At 36.5% G+C, this 22,880-nt stretch overlaps 2 protein-coding genes across 2 annotated transcripts; one reads left to right on the top strand and one right to left on the bottom strand.

The window, feature by feature from the left end:
- The first annotated feature begins 4,682 nt into the window (after window positions 1-4,682).
- On the top strand, window positions 4,683-6,585 carry lepb (leptin b). The gene is made up of 3 exons (XM_042511723.2): window positions 4,683-4,744; window positions 5,398-5,554; window positions 5,653-6,585. Exons 2-3 carry the CDS (start codon window positions 5,399-5,401, stop codon window positions 5,971-5,973), a joined length of 477 nt encoding a protein of 158 aa, XP_042367657.1. The 5' UTR covers window positions 4,683-4,744; window position 5,398; the 3' UTR covers window positions 5,974-6,585.
- Window positions 6,586-10,957: 4,372 nt separating this feature from the next.
- LOC121961571 (uncharacterized) lies at window positions 10,958-15,130 on the bottom strand. The gene is made up of 3 exons (XM_088072955.1): window positions 14,972-15,130; window positions 13,309-13,931; window positions 10,958-11,687 (listed from the first exon to the last, which is right to left on the bottom strand). Exons 1-3 carry the CDS (start codon window positions 14,992-14,994, stop codon window positions 11,326-11,328), a joined length of 1,008 nt encoding a protein of 335 aa, XP_087929081.1. The 5' UTR covers window positions 14,995-15,130; the 3' UTR covers window positions 10,958-11,325.
- Window positions 15,131-22,880: the final 7,750 nt, after the last annotated feature.

The raw sequence follows: 22,880 nt of genomic DNA, 5'->3' as shown, positions 1-22,880 counted from the left end.
GATGACAATGTACATAAACAGTGAAAAACCTGCAAATTACACTAAAAGACTGCGGTCACAGTAACGAGAAAATTGCCTTGGATTACGACTATGTGGATTTACTTCACTGCAGCTGCAACATCGAGCAGAGCTACTCGAAGTGTTGGAGAGAAGTGACCTACATGTATTTATGTGGTATTTTAATAACATTTTGCATTAGCTTACTGGTAGTTAAATACATTCATATTTGCATAGTGATTTAAGTCGTTGGAGTCATAAAAGGAAATTTTTTTTTTTTTTTTAACTTTACTATATAGCACCCCAGAAATTAGTCCTAAAACCTGGAAACCAGTAAGCATTTTAGCACCTCTAGTTCCCTCATCTTAAAGTCAATGTTTTTTTTGGAATGGGTTTTTGAAAAAAGGTCTATCACTCACAAGCATAAGAGACTTTCACGTTTTGTTCTACGACATAAAATATGTCTGTAAATACCCAACTGAACTTTGAAGTTTTTATGTGTCTTAAAAAAGGCAGCTGCCAGCAAGTAGCTAAATGAGACTACAGAACACCATCATGCCAAACTGCGCCTAACACACCTTTACAGGCTCGCTGTGCTAGGGATGTTAAGTCATTCGACCGTGGTTTAATTTGTTTGTAGCCTAACATTAGCTTTTGCAGTTGCATTCAGGCTTCAAAAACATCAGTATCATAAATGTTTGTTTACCACAGAGCTTTTTTTCCGCAATAATCCTAAATTCTACAGGCTTTTTGACTTCTGAATAGGTGCACAGAAAAATGTCATGCCTGGAGCGTTCTATTAAGCAGCCTTTTCTTAGCTTTTTTATTTAATATTTTGTTATAATTTTGTATCACATGTACATCTTCAAATTGCTATATATTTTTTTACAAATAAGCTTGAATTACTTTTTCTAAGTAGCTTTGAACTATATTTTCCCCTACAGTAGCTCACTATATCCGCAGTTCAAACTCTTCCTGTGTGAAGTAATTGGTAGTAAGTTTCCAAGTAGTTTCCCTAACACTGGCTACACATACAATTCAAGACAAATATGGATTAAAATATATTTTCTTTACTGTTTAACTGTTTTAAATACAGACTACAAACATATTTTGGGGCCCGAGCTAATGCCGAGTTAGGCAAAGAGTAAGATTTAACACAGTCTACAGCCTTGTTGCAGCTTTGTGAGGCTGAACTTAGCAATAACAGTGCTTAAAGCAAAATGCTAATTTCAGCATGCTTATATGTTCACAACGAAAATGCTAAAGATCTGATGTTTAGCCAACATATTTACCAGCTTAGGTTAGCTAATGCTAACATTTGCTAATTAGCACTAAATGGAAAGTACAGCTGAGGCTGACAAATGTTGCCAGGTTTGCAGGTATTTAGTTACTAGAATTTATCCAGAAAGGGACAATAATGTGTTGAAATTTCACAGCAAGCCATCCACTCGCTGTAGAAATGTCAACCTGGTAGTGCGCTAGAGGAAAAGTCAAGGAATCATCAAACTCCTTAGAATCCATCCTCTGACGATCATGAATGTCTGTACAAAATTTGGTGCAAATCCATGTAGTTGTTTTTGAGATATTTCAGTTTAGACAAAAGACTGACTGTTTGCCAAACCAACATTGTCATCTATAGAGCCATGCAGCCAATATGGCTAAACATATGTGAGTAAAACTATTCTTTATTTGGAGTAATAATAGATGTAAATATCAAAAAGATAAAGGTAAGTGATACCATGCAAGACATCTACCACACCCGACACCATGGCTGCATAATATTACATTAACTGACCGATTTTATTTACTAGCCTTTATATTTTGTGAGATTCAGGGGAAAAATGCACAACTTTGACCATCTATAACTAAACTTTAAACAAATCTGTCTGTGAAATCTGATGCTTTGAGAGATTTGGTTCTTTACATTCATCCTCATTCCTCAGTCATCTGTACTAACCACAACTATTTCCTGTGGAGACGAGTCATCGCCTATGTTCTTTGTTCTCTATCACAGTGGTGCACTGAGTTTTCACCAGAAGGGGGGTCGTCTGATGGAATTTTTTTTTTTTTTTTGCAAAGGGGGTCGTACTGAGTCAGCCATGTGCCACGTCAGTTTACTGGAATTGACCAAAGCCGACATTCCAATAAATCGCTCCTCCCCAAGTCCTACTTTTGTCTGGTCTACTTCAGAAGCAAAGTATTTCCATCTCAACTTTGTTTCTTTAACATAAAGCAGTAAAGTGTTAGACCTGACTGGATGGATGAAACACTTTGTTTTGGCAAGACACGTTTTTTATGATTTTCGCTCCCTCAACAAAACTACTGACCTTAATGAAAGTTCTGGGAATCGTCTTGAGCCACTGGGTCAACAGCTACAGAAGTGGGTCTCAATTAGTGCTCAGGGGGGGAAAATACACACAACAGAAGGGATAAGAACAATGAGCTTGTGAAAGGAACGAAGAATAATTGTTTTACTGGAATAGTTCACGGCTCAGTGACTGATAAATACAATTAATTCACGAACCTGTCAACAGAGAAATTGTGTTTATTTTGCAGTTTGCTCATTATGGAAGCCCAGTCCTGACGCTGTGATGAAGAAAAGATCCGGTCAGTCATTGAAAAAAGAAACCTTCTCAAAATAATAATGAGAAATTATCTGAAAAAAAAAAAAATATTTTGAATTTCAAAATAATCACTAAGTTTCCTAAATAATGACTTAATATCTTTAAAAAAAACTATTACTATTTCAAATTTATGACCTCATTTTTTTTTTTTAAAGAAAACTGACTCACTTTCTTAATGACTTCTCAAAATAATGAGAAACGTCTTAAATATAATGTCTTAATAGCTCAAAATGACTCATAATGACTTAATATTTAAAAAAGAGATTTCTCAAAATAATGACCTAATATCTAATAATATTCTGTATAAAATGAGAAAAGTCATTATTTTGAGAAATCTCATTTGTAAATACCAAGTCATTATTTTGTGAAGTCAAAAGGTATTAACTCATTTTGAGGATTTCTTTTACAAAATAGCTCATATATGTAGGGAAACAGGCTTCCATAGCTCATATATATATATATATATATATATATATATATATATATATATATATCCTCAATCAAAACACAATCAGAAACTTACTGAAAGAATATTTTCTTTGTCTCATGGTTAAACTTTGCATGCAGTTGGAATTTTCAAGCAGTCTGTCAATGTCTAAGAATTAATTTTACATTTCATAAATGCAGCTCCACCTTGCCAGTTAATTTATCAACCTAAGAAAATGCTCAGCATATTGAACGTAATTATTAACAACCAAACTGCAACTCACAAAATGTCTGCGAGGCTTCATTTTGATATCAAAATAAAACACCTTCTGCATGATATACACAAATTACCATAGCAAGGATTCCCTCAAAATGAGGGAGGAGGACACATGCTCCTAAGGTTCGAACTAAAACGTTAGATCGTGAAAGCAGCTCCACATACGTGTGTGTGTGTGTGTGTGTGTGTGTGTGTGTGTGTGTGTGTGTTTTGGAATTTCTGAGATGCATGCAAAACATGCATGTTTCTTTGTTGACTACGTAGTGTGTCGTCAACTGGAAAAAATGACTCGCTGATGATCAATTCAAGTGTGTTGGTAATGTTTGCCTTTGATTGGTAAATTTAACGTGACATGTTGCTGTCCCCCCCTTCAAAAAGTCCCTGATGAGTCTTTAAGAACTCTCTCACATGAAATAATCAGGTCCAGGAAATAGCCATAGCCCATAGAAGCGTGGAAGTGCGATATGAGCAAGTTATGCACATGGGCTGAGGGCCTTTTTCCTGCACATGGAGGCTTTGCTTGCCACAGAACGGGAGCATGAAGCTGCCACTTTTTAAAAGATTGACAAAGAAAAACATTCCTGCAATATGTCGCTACGTGGAAAATGTATTCTGTGCATTCCGTGGAAACCACCACAGTTTATGAACTGCATGTGCCGTTATTATATTTCTATTTTTAACTCCTTGTTGATGCTTTGGCCTCCGACAACAGTGATAAAAACAAGTGGAAAACGTCACCACGTTCCAGCAAAGATAATTAATTTCACAGCTCTTCATTTCAAGTATATCTTAAAAAAAAAAAAAAAAAAATCACTTTCAAAGACGCGCGTAAAGAAAACCCACAGAGGATTCTCAAAATCAGATGATGACTGATGGCAAAGATGGCAAATTCATATATCAGTGCTTTACATCTGTGTATAAAATAGCATTTGCAAACACATATTTTACGATTCTTTTCTTCTTTTTCTTCATTTTTGCACAGGAGTGTTGGAGGCTTTGCACAGCATGGTGCCACGGCTACAATCTACCTCCACTTTATCCAGTGCTTATAAGTTAAAACCGAATTGTTAACATCAAAAACAGGCTTACATCAGCAGACATTCATGCATGAAGTGAAATCGTCTTACAGGAAAACAAAACTAGAACACAGCATGTGTGCGAGTCGCTGGGATCTGACTCACAGTGATGTGATCAGTCTTTGCTTCTAGTGGCACTTTGTGTGATTTTCCTGCAAAATCAGAGCAATGTTGATAAGTTGACCTGTGGGGGTCAGGCTCAGGTTTGAGTCGGGGGGAGGAGAGAGAAGGGGAATGGACCTGGACTCAGACTATTTAAATGGGGGGGGGACCTGCGAGGAGGCATGTGTCATCTCTCTGTCATTCAGTGTTACAGGAACACAGCCACGGACGTAAAAACACAGGTAGGCTTATGATATGATGTTAAATCTTCTTAATATTTTGCAGAATCAGTGACCATCTTTAAAACTCTTCTTAAAAGTCATTTTTTTTATTAAGTTGCTTTTATGTGATTTTGTCTTTTTTTAAATCTTTTTATTTGTATATTTATTCTGTCTTGTCCTGCTTATTCTTATTATTATTAATGTCTTTATTCTTTTTGAACTTTTTACTGTATTCATTTTTATTTTTTTAATGTAATATTTTATCTCTATTTCTCATTATAATCTGTCCTCTGTCTAATACATTTTTGGCTCTGATCTCATGTTTAAATTTGCCTTAATTTTTATTATTGTTTGACTTCTATTGTTTTACTGCCTCTGGGATATCTTGCTTCTGCTTTGCTTTATTTTCTAAAGCACTTTGTGAAGTCTGTTTTTAAGGTGCTTTATAAATAAAGTTCCAATTATTATGATTAGATTTTACAATATCTGAGACCATCATTGAGGAAACAGACATGAGATAATATTAGTGGTATCCTTGTTATCCTTCAAGAATCAAGGCTAAAATGTTTTAAGGAAAAAGATAGACCATTTAAAATGTAAAATTGCATTATGTATTTAATTTATGTTATGGTGTCTTTGTAATTGATATAACTGATTTAATTTTCTTTTTTTAGGATGCACATCTTTTGGACCCTTCTCTTTGTCTGTCTCGTGGCAGCTCCTGGATGCTCAAGTCTTCCAACAAAGGGAGACTCCATCAAAAACACTATACAAACTATAACAAACATAGCTCAGATAACCCTGGTCCACATCAAGAAACTAAGGACAACGGTATGCACACCAGTTATTCTAATATATCAGGTTTTCACAAAATCTAAAGAGTATTTTTTAAAGAAAAGTGTAAGATATTTAGTTTTTCTCGTCCTTAGTTGCCGGTGGCTCCACAGATCGAACTCAGCACTCCCTCCATTGACGGACTAACTAGCATCACTCACAATCTCGGACTTTTGGACAATGAACTGCAGAGCCCTCTCACAGAGCTCTTCACTCAGATTCAGGCCGACGTCTCCAGCTTGGAGGGGCGGGTGCGCTCCCTCGCCATCACTATGGATTGTCCCGTCCAGCCCAAACCCAGCAGAGAGGCCAGTGACACCGTGTTCCCCGACAGTCAACTTCACCAGACCCTGACCAAGGTGCAGCGCTACCTGGAGACGTTTATTCTCCACAAGGACAAACTCAAGGTCTGCTGAGAAATCCACTCTTACATCACACGTACACAACGCTAAGATTTGCCATAATGAAAAAATATAGGCGAGTTTGCACAAATAGCTCAGTGTAATCAACAATGTATTTTGTCTTTGCACATGGTTTTTAAAAAAAACATCTCTGCTATATTATTCTTCCTCTGGTTGCTAAACATTTTGCATGGAATGCAAGTAGCTTTTTGCGCACAAAAGTTTAAAAAATATGCAAACTGTGGACTTATTTATATGATTTGAATGATACTGACTGTTTGAATTTTGGAGAAAGTGCTCCGGCATGGTTTACAATTTGAAGCACGTTTGTGTGTTGGTATGGGTATTCTATTATGTGCAAGATATTTGAAGGAAAAGTATGAAAAATATTGTGCAATAATGAAGGTGCAATGCATTTGATATGAAGTGTAATGTTTATTATAATGTTTTATTAAGCTGAAACATTAAGCTTGTGGTCAGTTGGATGTATGAATTTTTATCTAAAATATCATTTATCATGTTATATGTAGAAGTAAAGCTTTTAGTCAGTATGTGAAGCCTGTTGAATTTGTTAAAGGTGTTTGTTTTTTCTTTTTCTATGACAACATTAAAATGTCGGGGCATGTATTGTTTTTTAATGACCTCTTTAGTTGTGCATGAAACAAATGTAATGTTTTTTGGTCAACCTCCTGCCACACAAAATTATACCACTGAAGGAAATAAAAAACGCAAAAAGCATTATATTTAAAATAATATTCATATGCTTTAGAAATTTGAATTCAAAGACATTTACATAAAATGGATTAAACTTAATTTCAGTCTTTGGGTTTACTCAAAATATCGAACAATTATATGACAGATTTGGAAAAACACGTAAATGTGTGAAAGACCTGCTACATAAAAAATTCAAACAGTCTAAATTTATTTACATCTAAATTACAGTTTTTTGTAACTATCATGGCAGTCTGACACCATGAGTGTTTATAATAATAATATTTGTGACTGTTTATTTAAAAAGTAGGGTTCACTATGAGAGATATATGTACTTAAAATCAGACTAATAAAGAGTATTTGTAGTCAAAATATTATATTATATTTTGCATATAAATGGTGACCATATTTGACAATAGCATCACGGAAGTTTTTCCTTCTGAATGGGAACCACTGAAATAAATTATTCAGTTTATTTTAATAATGAATTCTTGATTATTATATCACATGTGCTTACATTCATTTATTCATTTTGAAATTTAAAAAAATACTTAAATGTGTTGTCTTTTTTTATGCAGAGTTTAATGCCTTTTTTTTTTTTTACATTATTTCCTCAGTCAGCAATACATTTTTAAAAATTACTCAAATTATTATTAATGACTTAGAGAGATAATTCTCTATAGAGGTCAACATTTTGACAGCTAGGCCTTTTGGGGCAAAGCACAAAAATGCACAAGTAAAGGTTGAACTCTAACGGATATAAAATAGCAACATCATGCTGAGCAGCTATGAGACAAACACACACACACACACACACACACACACACACACACACACACACAACTGTGTGAAGTGTTACGCTAATGTGAACACCTCATTGCTAAGAACGAGGTGAGTAAAGTGACGGGCGGGGAGTGTTTACAGTTACATTTTCTGCGTTTTTACATGCCTATGCAAATAAATTCAAATTTTAATTATTTTTATAACACAATTATGCCAACATAATCACATTAAAATGGAAGAAAAATAATTCATCAGATGACAAATTAAAAAAGAAGCCTCAGTGCCAAGAGGCTCACTACTTAGCAGTCCACACACAGCGATGTGAAAGAAGAAGTGACTGGTAATTTGCCAACAGCAAAAGTGCCAATAATGTACAGTCCTACTAAGTATGTATACAATATAAATATGCACATAACCAGGACTAAATAATAACAAAATCTAATCATGCTTTTTTAGGGGTTGTTTTTCCCAGGATCCTGTGTGCTTTACATATTGTAAATCTATTCAAGGCATTTTTAAAAATTTGTCTGCATAAATAAAATTGATTTTAGTTTCAAGTAACACGGTGCATTTTATTCCAGAAACTAATCACACGCAAAACTTCAAATCAAATTGTCAAAGACAAATCAGGATTTTAAAAAAAAAAAAAAAAATTAAAGGAAGAGGACTAATTGTAAAATATAATCCAGAACTAGGGAAACTCTCTTTTATCAAGAAGCAGAAAATAAATACAATATAAAGTATTTTTCTCAAGGTTAATTACATTTAAATAGTTAACTCTTCTATTTGCACTCTACTTGAAAATATATCTTTATAAAAGCTTATACAAAACGAAAAAAGTGGTTATACCTCACAAACAGAAGCAAAAACAATGAGAATTTCCATATGCATTACAAACTGATGAGAAAAATACATTATACTACAGATAGAAATACATACATTTGATTCCAGTTTCTCTGCCACGACTTTCTCTGTCATTCCTTTGGTTTTGTACAAAGGTGAACACAACTTGGAGATACAAGAAAGGATATATGCTTTTTTGAAACATGAATTTTAAAAAAGTTTTCACATAAAATATGTATTTTTCAGAGAGTTGGGTATACAAGCTCCTTTCCACACTCACTCTAGGGAAATGTATTTCAAAACAGGGGAAAGATACTCTACATATACCACGCTGACACGGAAAATCTGATTAAATATTAGTCATATATAGACACAGCGTGTGAGAACATCTACGAAGCCGTCAGGGAGTTGTAGCAGTGGTAGATAGCAGGGGCTCCACTGGGAGAGATAACTAAGTGTGCATGTATAAGGTACAGATGTATAATGAAAGGGTAGAGGTTAAAAGAGCATGTCAGAAGACTGTAGAGTTAAAGGGTATAATATTACTCGCAAGAGTGAGTCTACGCCTATAACATGTGTGTATATTCATGTTTTACGTGACTGAAGTCATCAAGTTAGCTCCCTTCTTAGCAACAATCCACAGCCGAAGGTATTAAATGTTATAAAATATTCTTTGTAAGAGTTAGAAATAGCAATTAAGGTATACACCTCTGTCCAGTGTTGGAAAGTAACTAAGTACATTTACTTAAGTTTTGGAATAAGTACAGTTTTGAGGTACTTGTACTTTATTCAAGAGTATCAATTTTCTGGTTCTTTATGCATTTCCCCCCCCTGTATTTTAAAAATAAATCTTGTACTTTACAATATATTAATTATCATATATTATTATTTAGGTAGATCAGAATGTATTACTTGGTTGAAGGTTTTTATGAAATTTTTAGCTCCGAGCATTACACAAGAAAAGTGATGAGCAACATTACCGAGTTACTATCCAACACTATTAGCCAACAACATGCCACACTGCAACATGTGTCACTGCAACATGTGTCACTGCAACATGTTACACTGCAACATGATACACTGCAACATGATACACTGCAACATGATGTACTGCAACATGCCACACTGCAACATGCTACACTGCAACATGCCACACTGCAACATGCCACACTGCAACATGATGTACTGCAACATGCCACACTGCAACATGCCACACTACAACATGCTACACTGCAACATGCTACATTGCAACATGCTACACTACAACATAATACACTGCAATATGATACACTGCAACATGCTACACTGCAGCAACTGTTAGTGCAGCTAACAAACAGTTAAAATCCACCAAACACAGCAAGAAAACCTCTTCGGCTTCACATCATCCCAAAAGCAGCTCAGCACACACTTCGGTCTAAAACATTAACATTTAAACATCAGTGACGAAGCAGAAAACTCGAGTCTGACGGTTTATGGCCTTCTGTTTGGTGCATACAACTGCAATATTAAACTTTATCCAGCAGATGTCGCCATTTTTTTTTTAATTTTTTTTTTTTTTTTTTTTTTTTACTATGAAATGCACACATTGAACCACAATAGATTAAGTGATTCGGCGCCTAACTTTCACCACAAACATTAAAAAAGTTTAGTTTTCTGTACTCACTCATCTTTACACCGGTTGATCGCTGTTGTTCTAAGCCGCTGAAAAAAGAAACTAGGGAGCATCTCTGCTCAAACCAACTGCAGTGCCGCCATGTTTTTCACCAGCTGCTCTGAACTTTTCACCTTTCACATACAGTTCAGGTGACTGCAAGACACGCCCACCACCGGCCACACCCCTGCTTCCTCCGTGACCTCACGCTGCGTTCACGGGCCCCTCGGATGTACTCATTTCTTTCAAACTCTTAGGTGTGTTCATTCTTAAATGTGGGAAAAAACACGGAGGATAACACTAATCCGTGTTGTATTAAATAGCTCGGAGCATGTATACGAGTTTGAAACGTTATTTTACATGAATGCAGCAGGAATGAAGCATCAAGCATAGACTGTATATAAAGATTATATATTATTAATATTATATTATATTATTTACAGTCTATGGGAGCAAGATACGCAGACTTTAAAGTGTCCTTTTGTTATTCTTTTGACACTCCTTGTTTTCATCATGGACCTGTATGTGGTTTTGTATGTCTGTCATCATTCTGAGTTTCTCTGCAGTTTCTTTGTTGTCATTTTGAGCGTCTTTGCAGGTGTCTTGTCCCTTTTCGTAGCGTTTGTGAGCCTCTGTGTTTCATTGCAGCTGTTTGCGTCTCTCTGGGGTCATTTTGAGTTTCTAACAGGTCAGTATGTGTCTCTTCAAGTGGCATTTTTTAGGTCAATCAGGGAAGGCCATTTCAGTATTTCACCCATCTATATTAATCCTGTTTAAAACATTTATGCTGCCCGACCTTAGGTGCTTTTTATTAGGTCTTCAAATCACTTCAATGTACCTTGAGGATCTCTCGCTCACATCCTTGATGGGAGGAGCTGAGAGGAAAGCGAGGAGACATGTTAGCATAATGAAAAGCACCAAAGTGTATTTATATGCCGCATGCAGTGTGCACACATTGGTGCTTTTCTGCTGAAATAAATAAAGCAAAGATTAAACGCAGAGGTTAGGAGGTCAAGTATAAGCTTGGTTCTTTATTTTACACATTGTGCAAAAACCAGATCTCTGGCATTAAGGTGCAACAACAGTTCATTAGAGAACATTGGATGTGCAAAGCAAGCTACACGTTAACAATAGCTCCACAGTCATTCATAAATAGTGTGCATCATTTTAAATATGACAATAGTTTAAATCCAAACAACAAACCATTGAGAATAATGCCTGAAAGGAAAGACAAATGTCTTTGTTAAATTATGCTGTTAAATTATGCCTTTTATCATGCGATGGCTATAAGGATAAAAAGATTAACTGTCTTATTCATCAAAAAGTTTCCTTACAGTTTTAAAGTTCAGTCAAACCAAACCTTTTAGTCCCCCAACAGTTTACATTTTTGCTTTGGGGGAGGAGATGTGCAGTAACTTCAAGTATTTCTCCAGTGTAGAGAGATAGTCTTCGGGGTGGCATCGCATGTGTGCTGCGTGTTTCGACACCTTCCACTTCCTGCTCTCCACAGTCACGCCCCTCTTCTTCCACAGACCGATTAGCTTCTCCATGTCGGCTGAGTTGCACAGAGCATCGTTTTCACTGTAGAAGAAGAGGGCTGGCGCGGTGATCGGGCTGTTGCGGAAAATCTGGATGCTGTTTTCATAGAAATCTGCTGTGTGGGTTTTGAAGAGCCAGAAGTAAAACATGGCAATGTTTTTGACGAAGCGCTCCAAACGTGGAACCAGAGTCTTGCCGAGGCCTGAACAACAACGAGAGACAGTAAATAATCAAGAGGGTTAATAATTTATAATCAACAATTACATGCTGAATATACATAACACTGAACAGGGGAGGGTATCAAACTGCCACCACCCAAAAACCTGTTAATATTCTCTTTCTCTTTTTCATTTTTTTTTTATTTGGGGGGATACTTTTTTCTTTTTTCTCTAGACATCTTTCCCTAACTTTTCTAAAAAATAATGTTCTATTCAAAGTTTTTATTATTTTTATGTTTATTTTTTGCGGTCTCTTCAGGAGTGATGCTGTCACCACGTCTGAGCACGTCTGTGGAGGGAGGTTCGTTGCCAGGAGGATCCGCAGTGGCATAACTTATCTTCACGCTCCGTACTCTGGAGCAGAGGAACAAACATTTTGTGCTGCCAAAGACTCTCAAACATGCGCTGATCTTTGCTCAATCCCATCCCAAACACCCTCCTCCTCTGCAGACCCTTCCTCCTCTCCACTGCTCTCACAGTCACCTGCCTCCTCCCAAAACCAGATTCAGCCTCCGCTCCAGACCCCTAACTAGGGTCTAACTATTTATATATATGCATTTTTAATCATTTTTTATTTATTAACTGGCCCCTGGCCTCCTGACTTTTTGCAAAAGTGGCACCCAGGTGAAACAGGTTGAGCATCCTTGTTGCTTGGTATAAACAGAGCAGCGAGCTTCAGGTCGAACTTCCTCTTCTGAGGCAGAAAGAGGAAGTGTCCTAACGTTTCATCACTACAAAACCACAGTTATACGCCGCCATGTGTACCAGTCGAGTACACATCCATTTCTGGGAAAGCATGTATGCTTAACCGCCGCACATTGGTTATTGCACGTATTTATTAAAAATAAATCATTAATCAGTTGTTAATTCTTATACATTATTTAAAAAGAATATGCCAAATATCACCTTGTGCCATTTGCTGCTTTTCCTTGCCTTACATGTTAGTGAACTGATTATCCTTGGGTCATTGGTTGGACTTAAATCTCATTACTTTAAGGTATTGCTAAAGGATTGTATAAATACATACTATTCATAATTTTCACAGGGACGTTATTGTTCTCTAACATGGTTGTTAATCATCGCAGCGCTGACGTGATGAGCCTGGATTACCAACAGGATAAAGCGACCAACTGCCACTCGGCCTGAGTCACACAGGAGTCCTGGATCAATGAGTAGCAATTGGTTTGTGGTCATTTAAAAAACTGTTTTTGTTTGGAAAAATATTTAATGATTTTACTGATCCTGCCCACTTTAACATACATAATAACATACAAATATTATATATCTGTGGTTTGCAGAAACGTACAATACTAACATTTACTCTGGAGATCGGATTGAAGAAACTGTTTTATTCACTCTTTTTGAGGACTAAATGATAAATTGCAAAAATGAAAAAAAAGACACAATAATAGAAAAAAAAAGCTTTAGATACAGTCTTTTATTTTGGCAGACACTGTCGGAAGTCAGTTTATAAACATGCTGCCACAAATAATTCCTGGACTCCTGACAAACTGGAGCAGCAGGTCAGGCGGGTTATAACTTATTTAAAAATCTGACACACGTATCCCACACAAAAGTAACCCGAGACGGATCACACTCACTCACCTATCGCCATGTGCTCCAGAGAGCCAACCACCAGGCTGTCATAGATGTGTCCTATCACCCTCTGCGCCAGGCCTGCATGTTCGTCCCATCCCTGAGCGATGTGGGTGAGCGTCTGGGTGAAAGTGTAACCACCGATGGAGGAGGCGTGGACCAGCACGGCCCTCCCCGAGAACTGAGGCTCCTCCAGAACCTTCAAAACCTCCAAGCCGTAGTCGAGCCCCCATCGAGGCCACAGGAAGTGCAAAACATTGCTCTGGACCAGGAGGACGTCCATGCCACGATCCAGATAAAGGTCTCTGTACTTGCTCACCCCACCTGGCTGGGCACCGAGCCAGGAGAAGAAAAGAAGAAGAGGCCGGGGAGCGGAGGCTGAATCTGATTGGTTTTGGGAGGAGGCAGGTGACTGTGAGAGCAGTGGAGAGGAGGAAGGGTCTGCAGAGGAGGAGGGTGTTTGGGATGGGATTGAGCAAAGATCAGCGCATGTTTGAGAGTCTTTGGCAGCACAAAATGTTTGTTCCTCTGCTCCAGAGTATGGAGCGTAAAAATAAGTTATGCCACTGCGGATCCTCCTGGCAACGAACCTCCCTCCACAGACGTGCTCAGACGTGGTGACAGCATCACTCCTGAAGAGACCACAAAAAATAACAAAGCAAAATCAGATTTAAAAACAAGGCATTCCCACACAGTGACTGAGAAAGCAGAAATGTTAGTTTTAACATTTAACTGAAGATTTCACTAGAAAAAATAAAGACTGGGTATTGCAATTATTTTAAGACTACATAAGTTATTTGAAAACGAAAAAAAAGGCAGAAAAATTCTTAATTGTTGTTTGTTTAGAAATTTAAAAAATGAAAAAGAAAGGTATTTCCTTTTGTAACAGACTATAGAGCAGTAATAATAATAATAATAATAATAATGATAATAATAATAATAATAATAGTAATAATAATAATAATAATGATGATAATAATAATAATAATAATAACAGTAATAATAATAATAATAATAATAATAATGATAATAATAATAATAATAACAGTAATAATAATAATAATAATAATGATGATGATAATAATAATAACCAAGCAGGTTTCACTTTCAAGGAATTTGCCTTAATATTTGGTGCATACAGTGCAAATATAAAAGATTACTTATAGAAAGGCAAAGTACTGCAACACTGAGGAACATAAATATGGACCATTTAGAATAAAACATGAACAAGATACTATTAAAAATACTATAACATAACATATGTAAATTAGACCTGTTTTAAAGAATGAGTAAACACTCTATACTATAGTTTTGTGCAAAAATATTGAACAGTAGGATATATTATGACATTATAATAAATAATTATATTATCATTGAACATTTTTTTCTATTTATATAGATCCACGATACATCAGCGGGTTACCATATGTTTGGAAAAAAGGGGCAGTGAAAGGGCTTTTTTTTTAACGCTTCACTTTCACATATGCAACCACTAAAGCAGAAACTGAAGCTACTGTGAGTTTGATGTTTGACGCATTACCGGGTCCCAGGAGGATGTGGCACAGCATCAGCCTAACCTTTTTTTAATGTTCATGCAAGTTCCGCAACAGAGGACACACACACACACACACGCACACACATACAATACGACAGGATCGTGTGTTTTTGTTACCCGGTGGTGAGCAGGTTTCCCATCCTGCGAGGACAGAAGGTGCGGGGGCGCCCTGGTCCTCCGGTTTACCTCGTAAAAAATTGACTGTGATCAAATGGGTCAGATGCGCCGAGGAGCCGGCTCGACGTCCGTCTTCTTCTTTTTTTTTTTCTTTTTTTTTTTTTTTTTGGCCGGTTGGCAGAAAAAGAAATGACGCATTACTGCCACCATGTGGTGTGGAGGGTAAATGGGGACAGTGAATTTAATCCGCAAAAAAACAAACAAACAAAAAAAAACAGAACTATAAAAATTAATTAAACAAAATAAAGAAAAATAAAGAAATTCAAACATTAAATAATAATAATAATAATAATAATAATAATAATAATAATAATAATAATAATAATAATAATAATAATAACAATAGTAGTTAATCTAATCCACCAACACAAAACAAAACAAAACAAAACAAAACAAAACAAAACAAAACAAAACAAAACAAAACAAAATAATTAAGTAAATGATAAAAATGTATAAATAAATTCAAACGTAATTCTCACACTTTTCCTTCCACTAAATTAGAGTCGTCATTTCTGTCTTACCGAAATGACACATTTACAAATTGATAGAGATAGTTCTTAAAAATGATAGTTGTCAAATCTTAAAAAATAAAATAAAAAAGATCTGCTACTTTTTTTTTTATCTCCTTTGATTCCAAAATGTGCTGATATCCATAGAAAAATCATACTCATCGAAATTGTGTCATGTCTATTGTAATAATCAAAATACCTGTATCTCAAACTTTATCAACTTTATCCTAAATTTCGAATGAAAGCCTTTGCAAGGATTGTAGAAGTTTATTATTTTGACACTACTGCCTTTTGTCCAATAGTCAGGGTATTATAAATTTCATATCTGACCCTTTTCCAAAACATAGCAATAAATAATGTAGTAATCTATTTTATTAACCTCATGGCAGCTCAAACGGGGCTTATCTGGATCTGTTATTTATAGTTCAAAGAACCTCGTGGCCAAAACGAGCTATTGCCGTGATGATAACGCAAATAAGGTCACACTGAATTGTCACTTCATCCAAACAGGGAAACTTTAGAAGGTCATGATTATATTTGTTCTGACCTACTAATCAAATAACTGCAAGACATTTCAGAGCCACAGGATGGAGCCAGAGATTAACACGGAGAGAAGAGCACCTTCAGTGTGTGGAGCTCTATGATGAATACGTTTAATTACCTTGTACAATTGATATTAATAACATAATGTTAGATAATGTCATTTATATGGATTTCTGAGGATCTTGGAGATGAAGTGACTTGGGTTTCATAGTGTTCATAATTCTGAGTTTAAATCCTCCACTGATGTCATTTTGCATAATTTAATAGCCTACATTCCTGCAATTTTTAGTACAATAAAAGTTCTGCATTCACAAGCTTACTTAAGTAAAACACATATTTTAAAATCTTTACTTGCAAAGTTACCACATAGAATATCAGCTACTGCATAAATGTAGTGAAGTAAAAACTAACACGTTTTCCTCTGAAGTGTTTTGAAGTACAAGTATAGTAGTGTCAAATGAAAATATTAAAGTCAAGTATTGCTCTTAAGTTTATGTGCTTGAGTAATGTGCTAATTAACCCTATTTAAAAAAAAAAAACTTTTTTCAGGTTATATTGTTATAAGTTATTTTATTCTGTTTTTGTTATTATTTTATCTTATTTGTCTTATTTTAAAGAACATAACTTATTTCGGACAAGTGCCATATAAATAAAGCTTATTATATAATTATATATTAAATTGTCTTGTCTTCTTCTGTTTCAGTTATTTATTTAAAACTTGTCATTTGATCCTGAGATGCTGACCGCATAATGTGATGTTTACAGTTGTTTTAGATCATTTTCTACCAGGAAATCCCATCTTAGCCGCTGGAAACATCCTGATGTGTCACGCTGTCTACATTTAGACGACTCAGTGGGAACGAGGAATATCTGCCACCAATCAGAATCACAAGGTACATCATTCCTTTAATCCCTTAAACCTCAAATTTCCCCTTTAAATTTCCATTAAGTAGCTAGAAAAATCTTTTTTTCCCCACTGTCTAACAGCATCACATATGTACAGTATTCTGCATCATCACTAAGTGAGATATTCAAATAAAAATTAAAAATTATTAGGACTTCTCGGTTCCAAATACTTAATATTTCTTCAATAATTCAGCCTAGTGTATTTTACGTTATCCCAAAGTTTGAGATCTCTACTTGATATACTAAATTTACAAGGATTTTAGTAAAGCTTGGCTGCAAAACAAAAGTTTCCAGTAGATGTTATTTGCATTAAGCTTACGTGTTTGTTCTTTTTCTCACTATGGCTTAAAACCCCCCACAAAAAATGTCTTTTCTGACATCATCGTCAGCTCATTCTAGTGTGGTTTGCTGAAAATATGAGCCGCGGTTGTCATGACAGTGTTTTTTGTAGGTGAATGTAAAAACGTCCGTCGCAGTTGTGATCAGGTCTTTCCATTCTTTCACATGCAGGCAGCAGAGGCAGTTTTAGGTCATCACATTCACTCACTCTCTTTTTTTCTTTCCTGGATCTATTTTCTGCTGTCATTTGCACCTTCCCCTAGTGACACAAACACGCACACACACGGACACACACACACGGACACACAGACACATGCACATTCACACACACTACCTGATATTTTCCAGTACTTCTGTTTTATGTTTGACCTTCGGTATGAGCGCAGAAAAGACCTAGTATAGTTGAATTTATTTTGGGGTTTCTTTCCACTTGCATGCACATTAATATCCCAGTTGTGACTTGATTTTTGGTATCCTGGCAACCCAATCACCAGCACAAATGTTGCATTGTACACCTGCAAACCATGGATGTGTACCAATTGTATGTTATTATGCAACAGATATGTTAAAAATGTAGGTTTCATTAACATTGTGGTTAACATGTGATTACGTGGGCACAAAAACCACTCAGTTATAGTGAGGAAAAGGTGTTTTGGCTTAAAATACCCAGTTTTGGTGCCACAATAGCCGTTGAAAATGACCCCAATGTTTTGTGTTAAAGAATGGTTTTGGTGGCACACTCACAGCTGGAAAGGCTGCTGATGTGTCATTGAACACCAGGATTTGGTGGCACAATCCTTCTGGATATGCCACCAATGTGTTGCTTAAAACCACCCAGTTTTGTTAACACAATCACTGCTAGAAATGCTGCCAATGTTGCCAAAAAACACTTAGTTCTGAAGCGCAATCGACACTGGAAATGCTACCAATGTGTTGCTAAAAAACACCTGGTTTTTGGGTGGAACAGTTGCAGTTGAAAATGTCACAGATGTGTCCTTAAAAAACATCCAGTTTTGGTGGCCCACTTGTCACTGTAAATGCTGTCAGTGTCTCAAAAACTCAACAGGTTTTGGCCACGCAATCACAGATAGAGATGCCACAGATTTTATGCAAAAAAATGTTTTTGGTAGCACAACTACAACCAGAAATACCACAGATGCGTCACTGAAGAACATCTTGTTTTGGTGACAAATTGCAGCTGGAAATGTTGCCAATGTGACACTAAAAGCATCTGTGCTGGAAATGCCACAAATGTGTCCCTGAATACACTTGGTTTTGGTGGCCCACTTGTTACTGGAAACTCTGTCAATGCTGGAAAAAATCAACAGGTTTTGGTTGCATAATGGCACCTAGAAATCACACTGATTTTTTTCAAATAATACTGTTTTTGGTGGCACAATTGTCATGGGAAATGTAGTCAATGTCTTGCAAAAATAGAAACCTGCTAGACAATGGAGAACTGGGATAGTGTAGCATGAAATCTCCTCATCCTTAAATAGCAGCATCCAGTCAATAAAACAAAAACATTCAATGATAAACAATGCCATAATGATCTATACCTACTAAAAGCTTTATCAGCTATTCACCAACTTTGTCAAAACAATGAGCTGAAAGATGTGTGTGATTAACAATTTGATTTTGTGTTCAAGCTGGTGTGTGTGTATGTCAGAAAAAGCCGGAGATTTCCTTTGCCTGGCTCAGCATGATCACTTTCAGACTCATTCAGGCAGAAAACTGTTTAAGTCCCACAAAAACATAACCCTCGCCCCCTAGGCCATGCGCCTGTGTTACCCTCAGCACCCGCTGCCCCTCTCCACCCTACAACTCTTATCCACATCTTACGTCAACCTCTTGAAAAAAAACCCCAATCCCTGCTGCTTCTCTATACATTCCCCTCATCAGAACGCTCTCTCCCTGCAAAACAAAGCCTCCATCTCTCTCTTCTGACCCCCCTGTAAAGCTCTCTCACCCGTCTTCCCTCTCAGCACCTCAGACCACCCCCATATTGCTGCCGCACAAACCCCTGGCCTTTCCTTTTTGTATTGTTTCACCGAGGCCCCTATTGTCCGAGCAAAGAGAGAAGGTTGGGAGGGAGGGGAGGAAGAGAAGAAAAGAGGGGCGGAGGGGAGAAAGGGGAGAATATGCCCTCTCTGTTCTCTGGGTGAGAGGAGTCCTCCCACATCAGGGTGTGGAAATTCCTTTGCAGCTTCCTGCTTTTTCCCCCAGTTTTTCCTTTTAACTCCTCTCACTCGTCTCTGTCACATTTCCTCCTGGCATCACATGCTTTCCTATATCCATATAGCATGAAATGACACCATGCATGTCTGAGGCATTGAAACACATGTAGGGTTTACTTTTTAACCCCTTAAAACCTGAAACTGGTTTGAGCAACTTTTAAAAAGATGACCAAAAAATTATAAAGAAATTAGTAAAAAGTTACAAGAAAAATTAGCCAAAAAAAGTAAGAGAACCAACACAGGAAATTACCTGAAAAGGTGCTAATATAAAATAATATTTTTTTCATTTATTTTCAAAAATATCCAGTTATTCTCTCTCTCTTTTTAGCTAATTTCAAAGGCAATTTTCTTGTCAGCTTTTACTCTTTTTTGCAATTTGAGAGACATTTCATGCAAAGTTGCTTATTTCCTATTTTCATTAAAACAATAAATAAAAAATCACACAACTCTGCTCATTGTTTCAAAGATTTAGTTTAGTTTGGGAGAGGCACCAGAAAACTGATGACAATCCAGGTTTCAAAGGGTTAACCTGAGTTTGCAGGAAACATATAGGAAAAACATAGGAAACATATGGACATTTTGCAGTGTCATGGTTACTCATGCTTGCAAGGCGCAGTAAATCATAATAAACCAGAGCAATGGTATTAAAGGAGACCCATTATGCTCAATTTCAGCTTCATGCTTGAGTTTCGACTAGAACATTTTGCTTTAATGTTCAAATAAGACTAAGAATCTTTTTATCAGGACATTTTCTTTCTTTTAAAAAAACTTTCTTGTTTTTTTGTTTTACTTTCATGTTTTTTTTTTCTTTTTCAATTTTTTTTGCCATTTTTTAAAGTAATTTTCTTGGTCATTTCTTCATTTGTTGCTCATTGCTATTTTTTTTAAAAAATAAATGAATGAATAAATAAAGCCAATTTGCCCAAGTTTCAAAAAAGTAAAAATAAATAATTTTATTGTATTTACCATTTTTGCTAAGCAACAGTTTTGTATGAAAGGAAATAAAAGCCTGTCCCATAAAGATGCTTGTCCCAAATATAAGCCTGTTGAGGTCAGTGATTTGAGCAATGAATAGCTCAGGCTATTAATTTAAGTTTTATGGTAAAAATATTGATTACTGCTGCTTTAAACATTATATAATATAAATCTTTCCCGGAACAAGCAAGTAAAGCTGACACCACACTAAGCATGTTCATCTACAATTTCTTTATCTCTCTGCCGTCTTACCCATCAGTTTCCCTCCTCCTTCCATCCATTTCATCCATCTTTCCCCCCTCTCCATGTGAGGGCTGTGATTTGCATTCATAACATGCTTAGAGGCTGTTGTAGCTTATGTGTGACACCTGTCGTCTGAGGGAGAAGCTTTTTTTATCCCATCAATCTTCCATATTGGTATGGAAACCACGTTATATCCTCAGTAGGTGCACAGAGCTGATGTATTAAACATACAGTCATTGATTACAGATGGTAAGCCCACATTTCACCAAGATCCCAGTTCAAACCTCTAGCTGGTGTTTTGTGTTGAACAATTAGCTGTATTGTTTATTTTGGTGTACAATGGGCATGGAGAATAGTTGGTTCTGAGTCATCTAGAAGTTTAAAGAAAAAGAAAAAGAAAGAAAGAAAGAAAAAGAAAGAAAGAACAGGAAATGACCCAGGACACTACTCAGAAATTATGTTAAATTAAATCAAATCTTTTTTCCCTAGATGTTTTTCTCTAGCTTTTGTTAAAAAAATCTTGCAATTTGTGGAACATTTCTTTTCACATTGCTCATTTCCTTTTTTGCTTATGTTTTGCAAAACAAAGAAAAGAAAATTCACAGAGCTGTGCCTTAAAAAAATCTGCCTCCAGCGAACATCTAGATTTGACAAACAGCTTCATGTTAAGCCTAAATTAATCTTTACATTGAGCTCTCAGAGTCACAACTGCTTCATGAAAGACACACACTTCAGTATCATGAGAAGTCTACGGTGATAGCAAAGTACTGATGGCACATTATTTATCCCAGAGGCTTTTCTCTTTATCTCTCAAGGAAATGCAGATGATTTGTCCACCAAGGTCATCTCTGATACTCATCTAGCAGCTCTAATCAGCTGTATCAAATGTGCCGGAAAGGCCGACTGAGAACACATTCACAAAAACACACCACAACTTACACACAACTCTTCATTGAGCTTAAAGTACACACACACACATACACAGAAGAAATGAGCTTTGAAACACACACATGGATGCTGCTTGTTAAGAATTTCCAAGTGTGTATTGGATTTCTCCCCAAGTCAGATTGTCTTCATGGATTTTTCCAAAGGTCGCATTTACACCGTGACTGCTGCAGCCCCATGTATTAAAAATCCAGTTTAATAGCATGCCTCAGTTTGTTTACAACTCAGTAAAATATCATTATAGAAAACGTGAAACATAATGAACAAATGTTCATAGATGTTAACATATGCCGGCAGAAAGGCATGCATCTACACTGCAGACAGACATAACCTCCAAGAGATGTCTCCTTTAATGAGACCAGGGGGTACAAAACCCTTTTAGTTAAGGTTTTGGGGATTTTGTGGTCTTGACCTTGCTGTCACTATAAAGGGCTCTGGACAGGATTTGTGTAGCTGGCAGAGCCAATAAACTATTGATAGACTCCATTGTTTTGTTTTTTTCAACACAAAGAAACTTTCTTTGACCTCCACAATCTGCCATTGTCTGGCACTTTCCGTGTGCCAGAGCCAGCCGACTGTACAAGCAGAGGACATCAATGAGAAGTCACACACACACACACACACACACACACACACACACACACACACACACACACAGACACACACACTGAATTCTTAGTATTCTCTAGAGGACAGTGATCGGCCTCACTGTGTCCCTAAGACGCCAGCTAGACCCAAGGAAGCACAAAATGTCCCTTTAACACACTGAAGTCCACTGCCATTAGTCACACTGATAACGCAGGAATATGTGTTAAAGTGCATGATCCGGTCCACAGAGGTTATCTTGAATTAGAAGTGTTTTCATTATCACTGGATACTGGAACTTCTTTGATGAGGTGAAGTACTGTGGAAGCTAAATAAACTCCCAGCAGGGGGGAAGCAGTAGAAATAAACGATCTATTGTCATTAGATGTGCAATATACGATTGTTTTCTTGATTATTTTCTCTACTAAGTCAAGGAACGGTAAAAACTTCTGATCACATTTTCCCAGAAGCCCAGGTTATGTCCTCAGATGAACTGTTTTGTCCAACTTACAAACCAAAACCGAAAGATATTCAATGCCAGTTATATAAAAATAGAAAAAAGCTGCA

The sequence above is a fragment of the Plectropomus leopardus genome, chromosome 22 (genome assembly GCF_026936395.1).
Source record: "Plectropomus leopardus strain MGB_pleo_1.0 chromosome 22, ASM2693639v1, whole genome shotgun sequence".
Taxonomy (NCBI): Eukaryota; Metazoa; Chordata; class Actinopteri; order Perciformes; family Serranidae; genus Plectropomus; species Plectropomus leopardus.
Note: the sequence above shows the minus strand (reverse complement) of the source record. Positions and strands in the feature narration are given on the sequence as shown.

What these genes read in the sequence shown, in the direction of transcription:
- lepb (XM_042511723.2), top strand. Translation starts at nt 5,399, where the DNA reads ATGCACATCTTTTGGACCCTTCTCTTTGTCTGTCTCGTGGCAGCTCCT. An exon ending in TCAAGAAACTAAGGACAACG is followed by an intron (nt 5,555 to 5,652) that starts GTATGCACACCA and finishes TCTCGTCCTTAG; the next exon opens with TTGCCGGTGGCTCCACAGAT.
- LOC121961571 (XM_088072955.1), bottom strand. Translation starts at nt 14,994, where the DNA reads ATGGGAAACCTGCTCACCACCGG. An exon ending in GGAAACCTGCTCACCACCGG is followed by an intron (nt 13,932 to 14,971) that starts GTAACAAAAACA and finishes TGGTCTCTTCAG; the next exon opens with GAGTGATGCTGTCACCACGT. An exon ending in TCTGGAGCACATGGCGATAG is followed by an intron (nt 11,688 to 13,308) that starts GTGAGTGAGTGT and finishes GTTGTTGTTCAG; the next exon opens with GCCTCGGCAAGACTCTGGTT.